This window comes from Epinephelus lanceolatus, chromosome 21 (genome assembly GCF_041903045.1).
Source record: "Epinephelus lanceolatus isolate andai-2023 chromosome 21, ASM4190304v1, whole genome shotgun sequence".
NCBI classification, from domain to species: domain Eukaryota; kingdom Metazoa; phylum Chordata; class Actinopteri; order Perciformes; family Serranidae; genus Epinephelus; species Epinephelus lanceolatus.
This window is the reverse complement of record NC_135754.1, coordinates 37,496,137-37,510,354: the sequence shown is the minus strand read 5'-3', so window position 1 is coordinate 37,510,354 and position 14,218 is coordinate 37,496,137. Positions and strand designations below refer to the sequence as shown.

At 42.7% G+C, this 14,218-nt stretch overlaps 2 protein-coding genes across 4 annotated transcripts in view; both read left to right on the top strand.

The window, feature by feature from the left end:
• Nucleotides 1-2,274, top strand: part of rnf213b (ring finger protein 213b) — a 49,902-nt gene extending 47,628 nt beyond the window's left edge. For both annotated transcript variants that reach the window (XM_078163702.1, XM_033611447.2), the window contains exons 64-65: nucleotides 1,215-1,393; nucleotides 1,897-2,274. In XM_078163702.1, the coding sequence (XP_078019828.1) occupies nucleotides 1,215-1,393; nucleotides 1,897-2,035 (318 nt within the window). In that variant the 3' untranslated portion in view covers nucleotides 2,036-2,274. The remainder of the gene's footprint in view (nucleotides 1-1,214; nucleotides 1,394-1,896) is intronic.
• Nucleotides 2,275-4,678: 2,404 nt separating this feature from the next.
• The window catches only part of cep131 (centrosomal protein 131), a 35,225-nt gene continuing 25,685 nt past the window's right edge, over nucleotides 4,679-14,218 (top strand). For both annotated transcript variants that reach the window (XM_033611409.2, XM_033611408.2), the window contains exons 1-6: nucleotides 4,679-4,815; nucleotides 7,547-7,743; nucleotides 7,925-8,019; nucleotides 12,239-12,350; nucleotides 12,574-12,701; nucleotides 13,055-13,159. In XM_033611409.2, coding sequence (XP_033467300.1) covers nucleotides 7,558-7,743; nucleotides 7,925-8,019; nucleotides 12,239-12,350; nucleotides 12,574-12,701; nucleotides 13,055-13,159 — 626 coding nt within the window. In that variant the 5' untranslated portion in view covers nucleotides 4,679-4,815; nucleotides 7,547-7,557. The remainder of the gene's footprint in view (nucleotides 4,816-7,546; nucleotides 7,744-7,924; nucleotides 8,020-12,238; nucleotides 12,351-12,573; nucleotides 12,702-13,054; nucleotides 13,160-14,218) is intronic.

Below are 14,218 nucleotides of genomic sequence, written 5' to 3'. Positions count from 1 at the left end.
ATATTTGGTGGTATGGCTCTGTTTTGGAACCTCTCTGCCCTTCCATGTGCCTACATGGAAAGCCTAAGGCAGAGAAAGCAGCAGCAAAGACCCCCCAGGAACAGAACAGAGCAGCATCAATGACAATCAGAAATGACACTGATAAGTCAGACGCAACATGAAAAGGAGGAGCTGGGGTGGAGGTGGGTTGCATAGCAGCTTGCAGAGGAAGCAGCAACAGTAGGCAGGTCAGAGCAGTCTAAATAGGGCGCCCTGAATGAGATAGGTTGCATAAAAAGGAATCATGTGATCTATCAGCTGACTCCCTTCATCAATCAGCTGCTCCAGGCCGGGTCTAACCTCAGTAATGGCAGCAACAGAAAGTTTGCTGATCCATCGGGGAGTCAGGGCTGTCAAGTCCCCGGAGCTGGGGGTTGCGAAGGCTGAATTCAGGTAACTGCAGCTGCCAACTAGGGCTCCGCCTCTGGAGCTGCTGCCCGCTCTCCTCACGGTGAGATGGTTTGTAGCGGTGGGAGGTGAAGCGGAGGACACACTGTGATTCAAGCGGCTAAACTCTCTTCTAGACTCTTTTTTGATAAGTTTGTCTCTTTTTTGTGTTGCCTTGCTGTGTAGACAGTCGTTGCCAATGCTGGAATAGCAACTTTCTCTGAAAGACTCTCTGCCATCGAATTAGACTTTCACCACCTGAACGGACGTGCACGCTAATCTGCATTTGTAGAACAGCCAAAAGCAACGCCCTCTCTCTGAAATGACCTGTGATTGGCCAAAGTCTCCTGTCATGGGCTAGATTTCCTAAATCATGAAGACAGAGCCAAGAGGAGGTGCAGAAGTCTAGTTTCCTCTCAGATCACTTGAATTACAAAATACTCAGAGTATATGGGTTTTTGCCCCGTGACGCCAACATAAAACTGACTACTGCAGCTTTAAACTGTGCCTACACCAAGCCATTTTCACTCGTCAGTCATTATTTTCACTCGTGACCCCTGCTGGCTGCCAGTGACTGACCCCAAACACCACGAAGAGTTAAATTTTCTGGGCTGTAATCCTTTGAAAGTGTGCCGTCTGACACGGCAGGCGCCCAGAGTTTGACCCCAATAAAAACTGAATTTGAGGATTTCTCTCTGTGCTGCAGTTTCTGCTACAAGCTACTTTGTTGTGTGGTTTTTTTTATCACGTTAAACTTTGATAACATTTAGTTTATGATCATGTTTCAGGACCCGTTTCAGAGGCTGCCCTCAGAGTTCCAGCAGAAGCTGTCTGAGGAGGAGAGGAAGGGCCTGAAGGTCTTCCTCGCTGTCACAGATGTTGAGACTTTCTCTTTGGAGTTGCATGAAATTCTGCTGCTGAAGACGAGCAATGCTGTGCCTGAGGAGGGTTACCAGCCACACTGGGAGTAAGTGCACGCCATTTGTACACTCCCCCCCATAGAGAAAACAGCCAGTTTACCATTTGTGGGTTTCTGTTGGAGGTGATGCACCAAATGCTAAAACAATCCCCAAACATTTGATTTATTGGCATCAGTTTACTCCAGATGTGTTTTTAGGAATTCTTACTGAGCTCATGGGTGTAAGAAGTGTGCCTATTGTCAGCTCAGAGATTACCACCTCAGTCTGAAGGAATCCATTGATCCTCGACAGCTTTAATCAGAGCAAAGTGTGGAGGTCTCACCCAGGGCTCTCCCCTGGGATCTGGAGCCTTTTGACTTCCAGGAGCGGAGCGTGACCCCTCCAGGCAGCCATCTGTCAGGGGAAAGCAGCTTAAGTTGTATCCCTTCAGCCACAGGTCATTGCTATTGAAGCAGCAGCTGGGCAGGGAGGTGAATAGGAACGCTGGCGGTGGAAACAATGTGGTGCTAACTCTTGTTTTCTTCGTGCCCTCCCTCCCTGCTGTGTCCAGCCTCAGGTCCACCTTAGAGGTCCATTTGGAGCAGAAAGACCTTCCACCACTGCAGGAGCTCGACTCTTTACCAGAGGACATCACAGTGGGACAAGGGGCAGACGTGTGGAGGGCTGCTGTAGAGTTCAAACGGAGATAAATTGTCTCAGCTGAATATTTTTGATCTTTGATGTCAAGTCATTGTGTTGCTACTGATATATTACTAATGGGATGTCTGGATTAAGACTGGGTGTCTGTGATAAATGCATTCCATATAAAGGGCATGTTATTAAATGTTTCTGTATATTTGTTTTTCAAAACGGTCTTTATTTACAATGAAGCATTGTAATAATTGTCATACAAAAAAATAAGATAAATAAAAGACAACTTTGCACAAGCCAGAGGAATTCAGAGTCCAGTCATTTAAAGCCATTTGTATGGAAACAAAGAAGAGTATTTGAATTTTAGCAGCCACTGAATCCTTTGTATTGGGAATTAAACACTGATTTCGTAGCACTGAATTATTTTACTTTAAAAACTGCATATCTGAATTTATTTGTTCTAAATTCACCTCTTTGAATAAAAAATATAAATTTTTTTAGATTTGCAATTTCAAACTAAAAAAAACTAGTTGACATTTTTCTGAATTTGAATATATATATATTTTTAAAGTTAACAAAATAAAATCCAGAAATTCAAGTAAAAAAAATCCAATATTTAAAATTAAAAAATAAACGCCACTGAATTCATCGCATACAAATATTTTACTCCAAAAACCATCTATCTGAATCTCTAACTAAATCTTCTAACTCACCTCTTTGAATTTTGAATTTTATTTTTTTTAATTTGCAATTTTAATTAAAACAAATAGATAAAATTATTATATTTGCATTATTTGTCCTGAATTTGTTTTTTTAAATTGCTTATTGGAAAATTCAAATTGTAAAAAAAAAAAAAAAAAAAAAAAAAGATAAAAAAAAAATCAAGCAAATCTGGGGTGCCATTCAAGTTGAAAAATTAAAAAAAAAAAAAAAAATTTTTAACTTTTAATTTTTCAATCTCATAAATGAATTAGGAGTTATTGATTAGGACTAATCAAATTTGACTGATTCTATTTCATTTCAAAACTTTTCAGCGTTATTTTTTAGATTGAAAGTACTTATTGAGAAATGTCATACTTGAATGTCAAAGAGGTGAATTAAGAACATATAAATTCAGATATTTGGTTTAATAAAAAAGTAAAATATTCCAATGGTATGAATTCAGTGGTGTTTATAGTTCAACAAAGTATTCAGTGGTCATTAAAAGTCAAACACGTGTGTTCAAAGAAAACGTAATTCCTTTAAAATATTGAAAGTCTTTGTAGCTTTTTTGTTCTTCACATTTTCTAGTAAGGTGTCATATAACTTGAGTTCAACAATAAACCAATGAAAGTAGGGTTTAGAGTCAGACCAATGAGATTTGTGATTGTGGAAATTACTGAGAATAATCAAAATCTGAATAATAAAGGTTACACTGCAATCCATCGTGTGGAGCACAAAATATGACGTTGCATCAAATACATTAATCTGTACATATGTACTCATTTTGAATAATGACAGTAAAAGACCAAACTGAATGCTGTTTATCTGACTTATTAAAAGTACATGTTACGTCTAAAGCAGTGATATTCAATTTGCAGCCTGTGGGCCAAACGTGGACCACTGACTATTTCTTACTTAAAAATGTAAATAAATTGATTCACATTAGGAACTTTTTTTAAAAAAAAGATTAATATAAATAAGGTGCCAGAGTGAATTAAAATATCAAAATAAAGCTTGTTATCAGAAGAATTGCCACAGGAGGATTCCCTGGACCTTCTAGAAACACTCTCACCTACACCTGCCAAATCCTGCGACTGGATTTGCTCCTTGGTGAAGATGAGTGAGGACAACAAACAATGAAAGGTTGAAAACAGGCAATTATTTTATCTTTTATACTGTTGAATTAAAAAAAAAAAAGCTAATAAGCGTCCCAGGTAGCCAAAATGACCTGGCCCAGAATCGGGCCAAATCAGCTGGCCTGGTTCCTGCTGCTGACATTGCCATCACTGGGGCGTGATCAGAAATGACCCGGCCCAGCATCGGCCCAAACTCGGCATGCCGGATTAAATTAGCCGAGTTACATCCGGTTGCCTGACTCAGCTGAGACTCGGTATGAACGCGCCCCAGAATTGGGCCAAATCAGCCGGCCTGGTCTAGTTGCCCAACTCGGCTGAGACTCAAATCAGCTGGCTTGATTCAGGCAGCTGACACTGCCCTCACTGGGGTTTCTAACGGGCCACTTGTCTCCTGTCATTTTGCAAAAGTGGCCCAATGGTTCAATTCAGAATCCATTTCAGCTTTGTTTTAACTTTATTTCAGACACATGGGTCCATCTTAGTGTAAAAATCACTAAAACCACTGGTCTGCTTTAAATCTTTCCAACACTTTGAGATGTCTGGTGGGGCAATAAAAGCATTTGTTTTATTCATTATGTTAATGTTCAGTATAATACAGTATAATAACGAGGAGTCAGGGAACAATTAGTGAAGTAACTGTGAATAAACACAGAGTTTATTTCCCAACACTGAAAATGTAAATCTACCATCACACCTACCTTTGCAAAGTCAACCAAACCGTTGTTCAAGCCACGCCCCCTGGAATCCACATAGCGGACTGACATCCCCGCTCAGCCAATCAGATGCACGCATACAGCGACATTGTTCCCTCTCCACCAATCACAGACGTGGAGGGGCGGCTGTTATCTGTGTTGTTACCACAGAGATTATTTGGTTCCCAGTATTTGTCCACTGAGTAAACGGAGGACTTTCACTGGTGTCACAAGGACCGTTTTGGGAATTAAAACACAGCCGTGGAAGTGTAAAGAGATTTTCAGACATGGTGCCATCCAGCTCCTGAAGTGAGTAACGTTACTGAACGCTAAGTTGTTTTAGTAGCTAACATTAGTTTGTGCTTGACGGAGAAACGTTAAAGACGTTAGCTAGTAACGCTTTTCCTTCATCAGACTTCATCTGGAAAACAGCCGTTTTTAATTTCAACCAACTTATTAAGGATATAACCGTTAACGTCAGTGTGACCGCTGAAAGGAAATGCGATTGTATTTTAATTACAAAAGTGTAAATTAACTGTATCGCGTTTAAATGACGTTACAATGTAAAACATCCAGATTTGCATCAGTTGGGGATAATCTGTCCCGGTCAACGTTAACTCCACATGAACCATTAGTAACGGTATAATGACTGTTAGCTTACTGTGCGGGTCGTGTAGTGTAGCAACAGCTAGCATGCAAGTATTACTGTGTGTGAACTAAAGTTAGCTGCAGACAACTGTGTTTTTACTCAAGCTAGTGCTGTGTAACGATATTTATCACACCTGTCATTCTTCAGTCTTGTTTTTGTGATGGGAGATGATAACCTTAGCTAAGGGACTGTGCTGTATTTATCAGGGGAGCAGAGTGGCTGCGGTGTGACTGTTTCTTTTAATCTTGACCCTCCCCTGAGCTACAGATATTTTCCTTGAGCCTCCCTGAGTGACTGGCAGAAATCCATGACCCTCCTCCCTCCACCATTAATAACCATTTTCTAATATTCACGCCAAATACAGGTATTGACCCTTGGCTTAGTCCCACCTGTCCAATCATTGTGTATCATCAGCCAGCTTTGAAGAGGGTCTAACAACTGCACAGCCGGGTCATTTCAGATTTTCTTCATTTCAGTGTTGGCTGGTGTTTTGAGATGAACGTGCCTGGGGCACACTGTGTATTAATCATACTCCTGAGCTGGAGAGGAAGGACACAGATGTTCTTCTTTGTTGCAAAATTGAAATCAACCCCTAATAAATAAAGTGTTAGGGGCCGTACACATGCTCCATCTGCTGCTGCTGGGTGCTACTCATGTACCTTTTCTGTGCCAGCTTTCAAGGGTGCAGCAGCAGGTTGCATCTGAGGTTGCTAAGCAACCTCAACAAGCACCATATCATAGCCTATTTACCTGAAATCCTGAGTGCAGAGTTGATCTTCTTCCAGGCGCCCTTTGCACATAGACCAATATGTACAGATGAAGGTAAGGATATCTCTCGGCTGTGAATGGTTGGTCCTCGTCACATAACGTGTGGTGCGTGCTGCTGCGTTCCAGAAGTTGAGTTCAGTTTATCTCAGGGCGCAGCCATTGCACCCTGAAAAATAGGCGCTTGAGAATGCGTGCACGCTGCAACGGCGTTGCTGTGGCACTTGAGTGTGCCTGCTGCAAGTCTACATTAAAAACAATGAATTCGAGGGTGCAACAAACACGGTATTTGTATGGCTCCTTTGCTAGCTTGCCACTGAAAGTGTAGCTTTTTGATTAAATACGTGCTGCTTTGCTTTTTAATGATTACAACACTGAATAAAGATCTAGCCTGCTGTACAGGAAGCAGGGAAACTTTGCTGATATTCAACCAGCCATGTGTCATCGCAGTGTGTGCAGATGAACGGTGTTTGGCTTCCCCTGTACCACCAGCGCCCGGACCTCTGTTGCTGGACCTCCACCGGTGAATGAGTGGGGAGCTCCAGGGGAAGCCAAACACTGTTCATCTGCACACACTGCGATGCCACACAACTGGTTCAATATCAGCAAAGTTTCCCTTTATATTCATTGTCTTGTGTGGTGATCAGCAGTGATGTGGTGGTTCACTTTTACACTGTGATCTGTAGCCTATAGTTCGGCTTTAGCTTCTAACTATCTTTGTCTTTTTAACCTGTTGTTGCTGCTGAGTCAGTTTGACATCCTGGATATATCCTTCAAACACAGACTGTAGACCCCTCTGTCTGCTTCTCTCTGGAATCACTCTTTTGTTTTTCCAAAAAAGTGATCATATTTCCTCAGGGAGTGCAGTTAGTTACCATGTGGGCTCCATGCTAGCTTTGACAGCTTGAGGGACCATCACAAAGAAGTGACAGTTAACACCAAAGCAAACAGCTTAACTCTTAAGCAAAATACAAAACCTCCCTACAAATTGCAGCATTACACAAACTGTGCTTGTAAAGCTTTCCCAAATAAACTGTTCACAACAGTGGTAATATCAGTAACTTGGCACGCCGGAGGATGTTTGAGTTAAAAAACTTGAAAACAGATTTCAATGTTTTCTATCTGGTGCAAAGGGATTATTTTTAGCATTATTTTATAGGATTATCTTTTAGATTTAAGTAACAAACAGTCCCTAACAGAGCTAACACACACCTGCCACAGTGTAGCAGCAATGGTAATATGTTGTAAAGAGTAAGCATATGTTTGCGGAGAGCCACTCTGAAACATGTTAGCCTTGTAGCTTTAGCAGCATTACATTTTATTTATATTAACTGGCTTAGCTTGTGGCTAACATGATAAACATTTAGCTGTTAAGACACAGAACATGACCCACCAACTGTCAGTATTGTTAGTTACTCCTTCAAACTGTGACTTGAGCTGGTTCTCTGTCCCAGCTGTAGTAAAAATAGTGAGTGGTTTTGTTGTTGGTTTCCCTGGGAGACAAAACAATCAGGGGGAAAGTGGCTGTTACTTCCTCTGTTGTTATGGTTGCTCCCACAGTCCTCAGGCTAATAGCATGTGTATCCTATTGTGTCTTATATCCAAGCCTGTCTGACTCTGTTTCAGGTTTTCAAAGGATGCATACAACACGCAGCCCTTCATCCATCCCGACAGGTGTCTCAGGAGATGCCTTGGACCTCTGCTTGTCAGGCTCCCAGCTCTCTATGTCCAAAAGACCCAGCAGTGCATCGCCGGGGAAGTACTTCTCTCGCTCTGTGTCGGTTTCTGTGGCGAGTGACAGCAGAGGAAAACGCAACACCCTGGTGAGTAACTGCCATATGTGTACTGGCAGCAGAGTGGAGCTGCTGGTTGTTTACGAGTTATAATCTAATCAAGATGCAGCAAAGAGCAAATTCAGGTCTTTTAGGTTGTTTCAGAATCATCCGACTGTGTGGTGTTTGCAAACAGATCTTATGATTCATTAACAAAGCTTTTAATCCACAGGGTGATGCCAGCTTTGGTAGCTCCCGCTCCATTAAGAACCTGAGGCGCTCCAACAGCACCACTCAGGTTAATCAGCAGGCCAACATCAGTTTAAGGTACAAACACACACATGCATACACACCTGCTGATGCAAAAACACTGCAACTATAAGGGGCCATACACATGCTGCATTCTTAACAGCCTGGAAAACACAAAGTAGGGTGCTGGGTGCTCTTCAGTGCCAACTTTCAAGAGCGCGGAGGCAGGCTGCTGCTTGGAGGCAGCCTACTCACCTGCCATCCTGAGAGCAGAGCTGATTTTCTTTCAGGCGCTGTTTTTTTAAGTGTGTAGGCCTAAAGCTGTGGGAAGCCCTGCACAGCCATATTAACCACAAACTGGTATTTACGGAAGAAGGGAAAGATATCTGTCAGCTGTGATTGTTTGTTCCTCATCACATGACATTGGGTGCGTGCTGCTGCAGAAGTTAAACTGTTTATCTCAGCACCTTGAAAAATAGGTGCTTAGGAACGCTTGGATGTCATTTGGGCGTCGCTCTGGCATTTTAGCGCACCTGCCGTTCATCTACAATGAAAACAACTGTTTTAATTGATGCAAACATTTCATCTAATTTATTTTATCCACCCTTTAATTCTCTCTGTCAAAATGAGTGGAGATCTGAAATGCCCCCGATGCTGTCTGTAAAACCTGATTGGGGTGCTCAAGTACGCGAGTCTGTGAACTGATCCAGTACCATGTCATTTATTCATACATTTTAAAGTAGTTTTACATTGGAATAAAACAGCTTTTTTTTCTGGAAATCATTTCCTCTTTGCTGCTTTAAAGGGATAGTGCACCCAAAAATGAAAATTCAGCCATTATCTACTCACCCATATGCCGAGGGAGGCTCAGGTGAAGTTTCAGAGTCCTCACATCACTTGGAGAGATCCAAGGGGAGAGGAGGTAGCAACACTCCAGAAGTGATGTGAGGACTCTCTGAGGAAACTTCACCTGAGCCTCCCTCGGCATATGGGTGAGTAGATAATGGCTGAATTTTCATTTTTGGCTGCACTATCCCTTTAAAGCCTGCACAGCAAGTTGAGCTGTGTAGCCATTGGCAGCTCCTCTTTTAGAGCAGAGATCTCCAGCAAATAGTGGAATATTAGTCAGTAGCAAAATGTTAGCACTGTGGCAGTATTTTACACTGGATAAAACTTACATGGTATTGATCTGGTGCGACTTCTACAAAGCATTCCCACCCCTTGTTATTCTTCGCCAAACTTCTCCCCACTTTTTTGTCACTCTACCTCTTCCACATTTTTCAACATACAAACTCATTCAAACATCAAAATATTCAGCTCAGTTAGGACATGCATGCTTGTATTTTTTATCATTCATATCTTTCAAATATTCCGAAATATTCATCGTTTTCTAGAAATGTTAAATTTGACACAAATTCCACTCCACTTTCAAATCCCATTATAACTTGAAATATTATATATATATATATGTATATATATATATATATATATATATATATATATATGAAATCTATTTGTCGCATCAGCTTTTCAACATGCAGCATTCACACCCGCATTTTCTGGAACATCTCACCTTACAAACATTATGTAGCCTATTTAATGTCATACAAAATATACATCATATACTTCTGGAAAACAGTTGGTTCATACAAAGGTTTAGATAAGTGATCACATGATTGGTTTAGCTTGACCCGTGTTTTAAGGGTTGTTAATAAAAAAAATTGAAGCTCATAGAATGCTACACATTTAAGTGGTGGTGGCGCAAGACCATGAATTAATTTATACATCAGGCACGTATCTGCAAAACAAAGCTGTCGAAGGTCGATAAGAATATTGAGAATATCCATGCTTGTAACACATTTACCTGCAGATCAGTGAGTCAGTATCACCTCTTATTTTTCAGGGCCAGTTTTCTGCGTTCCTTATCACTGACATTGACACACTGAACTGCATATTGTACACTATGTGCTGATGGATGTGTTCTGCAAAGCCCCAGGCAAAACTTGTTCTTCTCAGTTAGATCGCCAGATAAACTATGCAGTAACATACATGTGTCTGAAATATGAAGGACGTGTTTTTGGAAGTGAAAGAAAAGAATGTTTAGATAATGTGTGTCAGACAGTCGTGGAGCTCATGTTGCCAGCAGCTCAGCCCTCTTTGCTCTTTAAACCAGAGTGCCTCTCTTCAGTGAGCAACAGCTGGCAGCCCTGAAGCCTCAGCAGCTCGGACAATGGGAATTGTGGCGCGCCAGCTCCTGCATGATAAAGAGTGGAGGGAGGCTGGGCGGCTGTTGCTGGGGTCGCGGGGTGCAGGGACTTTCTTTGTCCCAGGTTAGAGGGGGAGGGCCTGGACCTCAGGGTCAGGTTACCCCCTCCACCAGGAGCCAGTGAAAGGAGAAGTGTGTGTGCACGCTCTGGTTCTATTGTTCGGCAGCTGCCGCCATCCCCCCCTCCTGAGGATGCAGCGCAGAGGGGCTTTAAATTTAAAGACATTCTAAATACCCCCTCCAAGTCTCTGAGTCTTTGAGGGCTGTCACTGGGTCACTCACCACCCCTCTCCCTCTGTGCACCACCCTCTTGTAAAGCAAAAAGTAGAGGAATGTGCTGCCTGAACTGTGTTGTCAGATTTCTTTTCACTGGGCCAGCTGGCTTCACCCCCCACCCCCCCCTCCGGAAGACACACGCTCACACACATGTTCATTTATATACTGACCCAGACAGAAACACCCTGCACAGCACAGGCAGGCTGCAGCACAGATACCAGAGGAGGCCGGGCCAGACACGAGGTCACCCTACATCTGTGCCTCATGATGGAGGTGCTGGTGTGTGAGGCTATTTGAGCCGTCAGGATCAACATATGCATGCACACATTTACATGGAATCCATAACGGAGTTCCCCCGAGCAGACGGTCAGCTGCTACACACTGAATTCCAGTACGGGGGGAGAAGAGAAGAGAAGGGGATGAGTCCCATTTCTGCAGCTGTCATTACAACATTTAATCACAAAAGCTGCCACTAATAGCCACGACCCGAGGTCCCTGCTTTGTGTCGAGTTGTTTAGTTGTGTATTGTGTCGTGCTAAGCTCTTGGTGTGTGGAAATTGAGCCCAGAATGTGTTTTCACCCACTTATTTTCTTGCCTTTTAAAAAAGTCCATTACAGGGTTTCTGCAGAACCTTAAAATGTCTTTATTCAGTTTCAGAAATATTAGACCATAAAAGTAAAAAGTTTTAATTGATTCAAACATTTCATCTAATTTAATTTATCCACCCTTTAATTCTCTCTGTCAAAATGAGTGGAGATCGTCTACGTGAAATTCTACATTTCTAATCTTACAAATCTTTAAAACTACCACTGAACGTAACAGTGTCTTTGAAAGTGAACATAATAGCTGACTCAGATTCTCAGATTCAGTCTAGTTTGGTGTTTCACCTTGCTATGTTTGCCTTTCTTTTTGGTGCTGTGTCTCTTAAGCCTAGTTCACATTACATGATTTTCACCCTGATTTTGTGTCACGGAGACTGTCGTAATCTTTTGAGTGTTCATACCTGGCGATGTGTGTTTCTGTCAGAGTGAGTCTCGCCAAATGCATTCCGACCTGTGTGTGCACTGCACACCACAAAATTTCTCCACCGAGCCCTCGCAGACAGAGCCCCAGATAATGCGGTGACGTCACCAAAGTTGGAGACGACACATCGTAAAGGCAGGGGCCGTGCACAACACAACTGCTGAGCCAAAGGATGGCGCACGGATATTCTTTATTATCCAAACACAACACGCTCCCCGTGATCCTGTGGACGCTGCCATTGTTGTTGTTGCTTGCCGGCCGGCTTGTCAGTGTTGCCAGATCTTGGGAGAGAAACAAGCAACCAGGGCTATGGAAACAAGCCCAAAAAAAGCGACTGCAGTCCAACATACTATCGTGCTTTTAAATAACTTATTACCTCTGACCCAAGGTGGCTCTCAAGATCCTCTGCGATGTCAAAATCGCGGTGAAAATCGTGTAATGTGAACTAGGCTTTAGATGCCTGCAGCTTATGGTTTGGCACCTGGTCTCTGCCTTTTTTATAAAGCCCTGACCTCACCTGAGCACTGTGGGGTTCACACATTAACATCCTGAGCACAGAACATAAGAATATGGGCGGTCCAAAAATGTAGTTAAAAACCTTTAAAAAGTCTGAAAAACTTAAATCTAAGTGTCTGATACATGTTTCCATCTGTGATATTTGAGTAGAGCGCAGTATTGCTCTACATAAAACAATGAGCCTAACCTGTGTGTGGCTTGTGTGTGTTTCTCAGTCAGGACCAGAGTGAGGACTACCTGGCTCTGTTTGACAGCAGCTCAGATGGACGCAAGAAACTGGCCAGCCTCAGCAAAGCCTCACCGGACAGAACCACATGGAACATCCTGGTATTTCTCACCAAACACACTCTGACATTTGTCATCACATTTGACTTAATATACACTTTTATATACTGGACCATACCGGACCAATGTCAAGCAAAAAGCTTCATTCACATTATAAACAATTACAAAAATCCACCTCCAGCTGCTGATGCTCTCTGTGTGATCGGGGCCTGAGGGTGTCAAATTTTACAGTAGCTGAGGATGTAACAAGTTTTTCTTCTTTCAGGACGATCAGCCCAGAGCGTTCCCCCCGCACTCCAGCTCCCGCAGCACCGGCAGCATGGACTCTCCCACCAGCCTGAAGAAAAGGGAGCCTGGCATCGCTCTGGCTGCCACCTTCACTGCCAACAACAGGTGGGCAGCGTCTCTGACACACACACACACAGCAGTGCAGGAACAAACCCCACTCCAATCCGGTGACTACTTGCACTGCTGCATTCTGTATTTCTAGCTGCTTCTCATATTTCATACCTGTTGATCATGGCAGCTGATACTGCCTACAGGAATTTCACCCACACGCTGAGTTTTTCTTCCATGAAAATCTGTGTGGGCTGAGTTTGTAACATGGGAAGAATTTGTGTCAAAGCACATACCGTAAAACTTAATGCCTTGAGGGAGGTGAAGTGAAAGAAGGTGGCATTGGCATTCATGATACGTGACACAAACTGTCTCCTGCAGAGTGTCACTGTACCTCTCTGTTTTTACAGGAGCAACAAGGGAGCTGTGGGGAACTCTGTCACCACCATCTTACACAACAACTATTCTGAGAAACCACTCACGCCCAAGAGCTCCAACCAGAGGCCGTCCTTCAAGTATGTCTGAATGGGTTTGAAGATGTTAATAGAGCTTATCCAATGTGTTTTGCTGATGAAGAAAAACATGTTTGATTCCAAATTATTGGAATTTTATTGACTGTAAAGTTTCAGGAAAATAGAAAATAAAGCTACACTGAATATCTGTTTAAGATATCAACTGTCACCATTTTGGTTTAATGTTGGCAACTGAGTCAGAAACACACCATAGTACACCTCTAATTTTAGAAGGGATAGTTAGGATCCTTTGTGGGGTTGTATGAGGTACTGATCCATAATCAGTGTATTACCTACAGTACATGTCGGTCGGCATACTCAGTTTGGAGAAGCAGCCTGGAGTACTGGAGTAACTGCCTATGGACGGGGGCAGCAGCAAAGCATGCTTTAGCCACCTAAGAAAATCAGTATCAGTCTAAGTGTACGCCATATTTAGAATATTTTTACAGCTTTATTTTGCTGTCAGACAGTGATGTCCAACTAGCCACTGACGCTGTTATATCGATCTCTTCAAAGCCAGACAACATTGACAAAAACAGTAATTTTAGCTCGCTGAACACACGAGTTGCTGGTCTACTGCTGCCTCGATCATGTTTGTGCTTCCGTGTGACTTTGGTGTTTCAAGGCTTAGTTCGGATTCACCAAAGTCACACAATAACATAAACTAACTAATCAAGTCAGCAGTAGACCAGCAGCTCCTGTGTTCAGCTAGCTAAAAGTACTGTTTTTGTCAGTGGAGTCTGGCAGCCTTGATGAGAGAATAGATGGGGAACTGAAGCTGTTAACAGATTCCCTGTTGATAAGGGTTGTCTGAAACAAAGGTAAAGCAGTGAAAATATTCTCAATATAGCGCACACTTAAACTGATACTGATTTCTTTAGGTGGCTAAAATACATTCTACTGCTGCCCCCGTCCATCGCAGTAAACTGCTTAGCTTCTGTGTCGGTACTCCTGTCTGCTTCTCCAAACTGGGGGCGTGCTGACCATGATCTACTGTAGGTAATGCACTGACTAGCACCTCATATAAACCCACTAAAAAAAGTCCAAATTATCCCTCGTTTT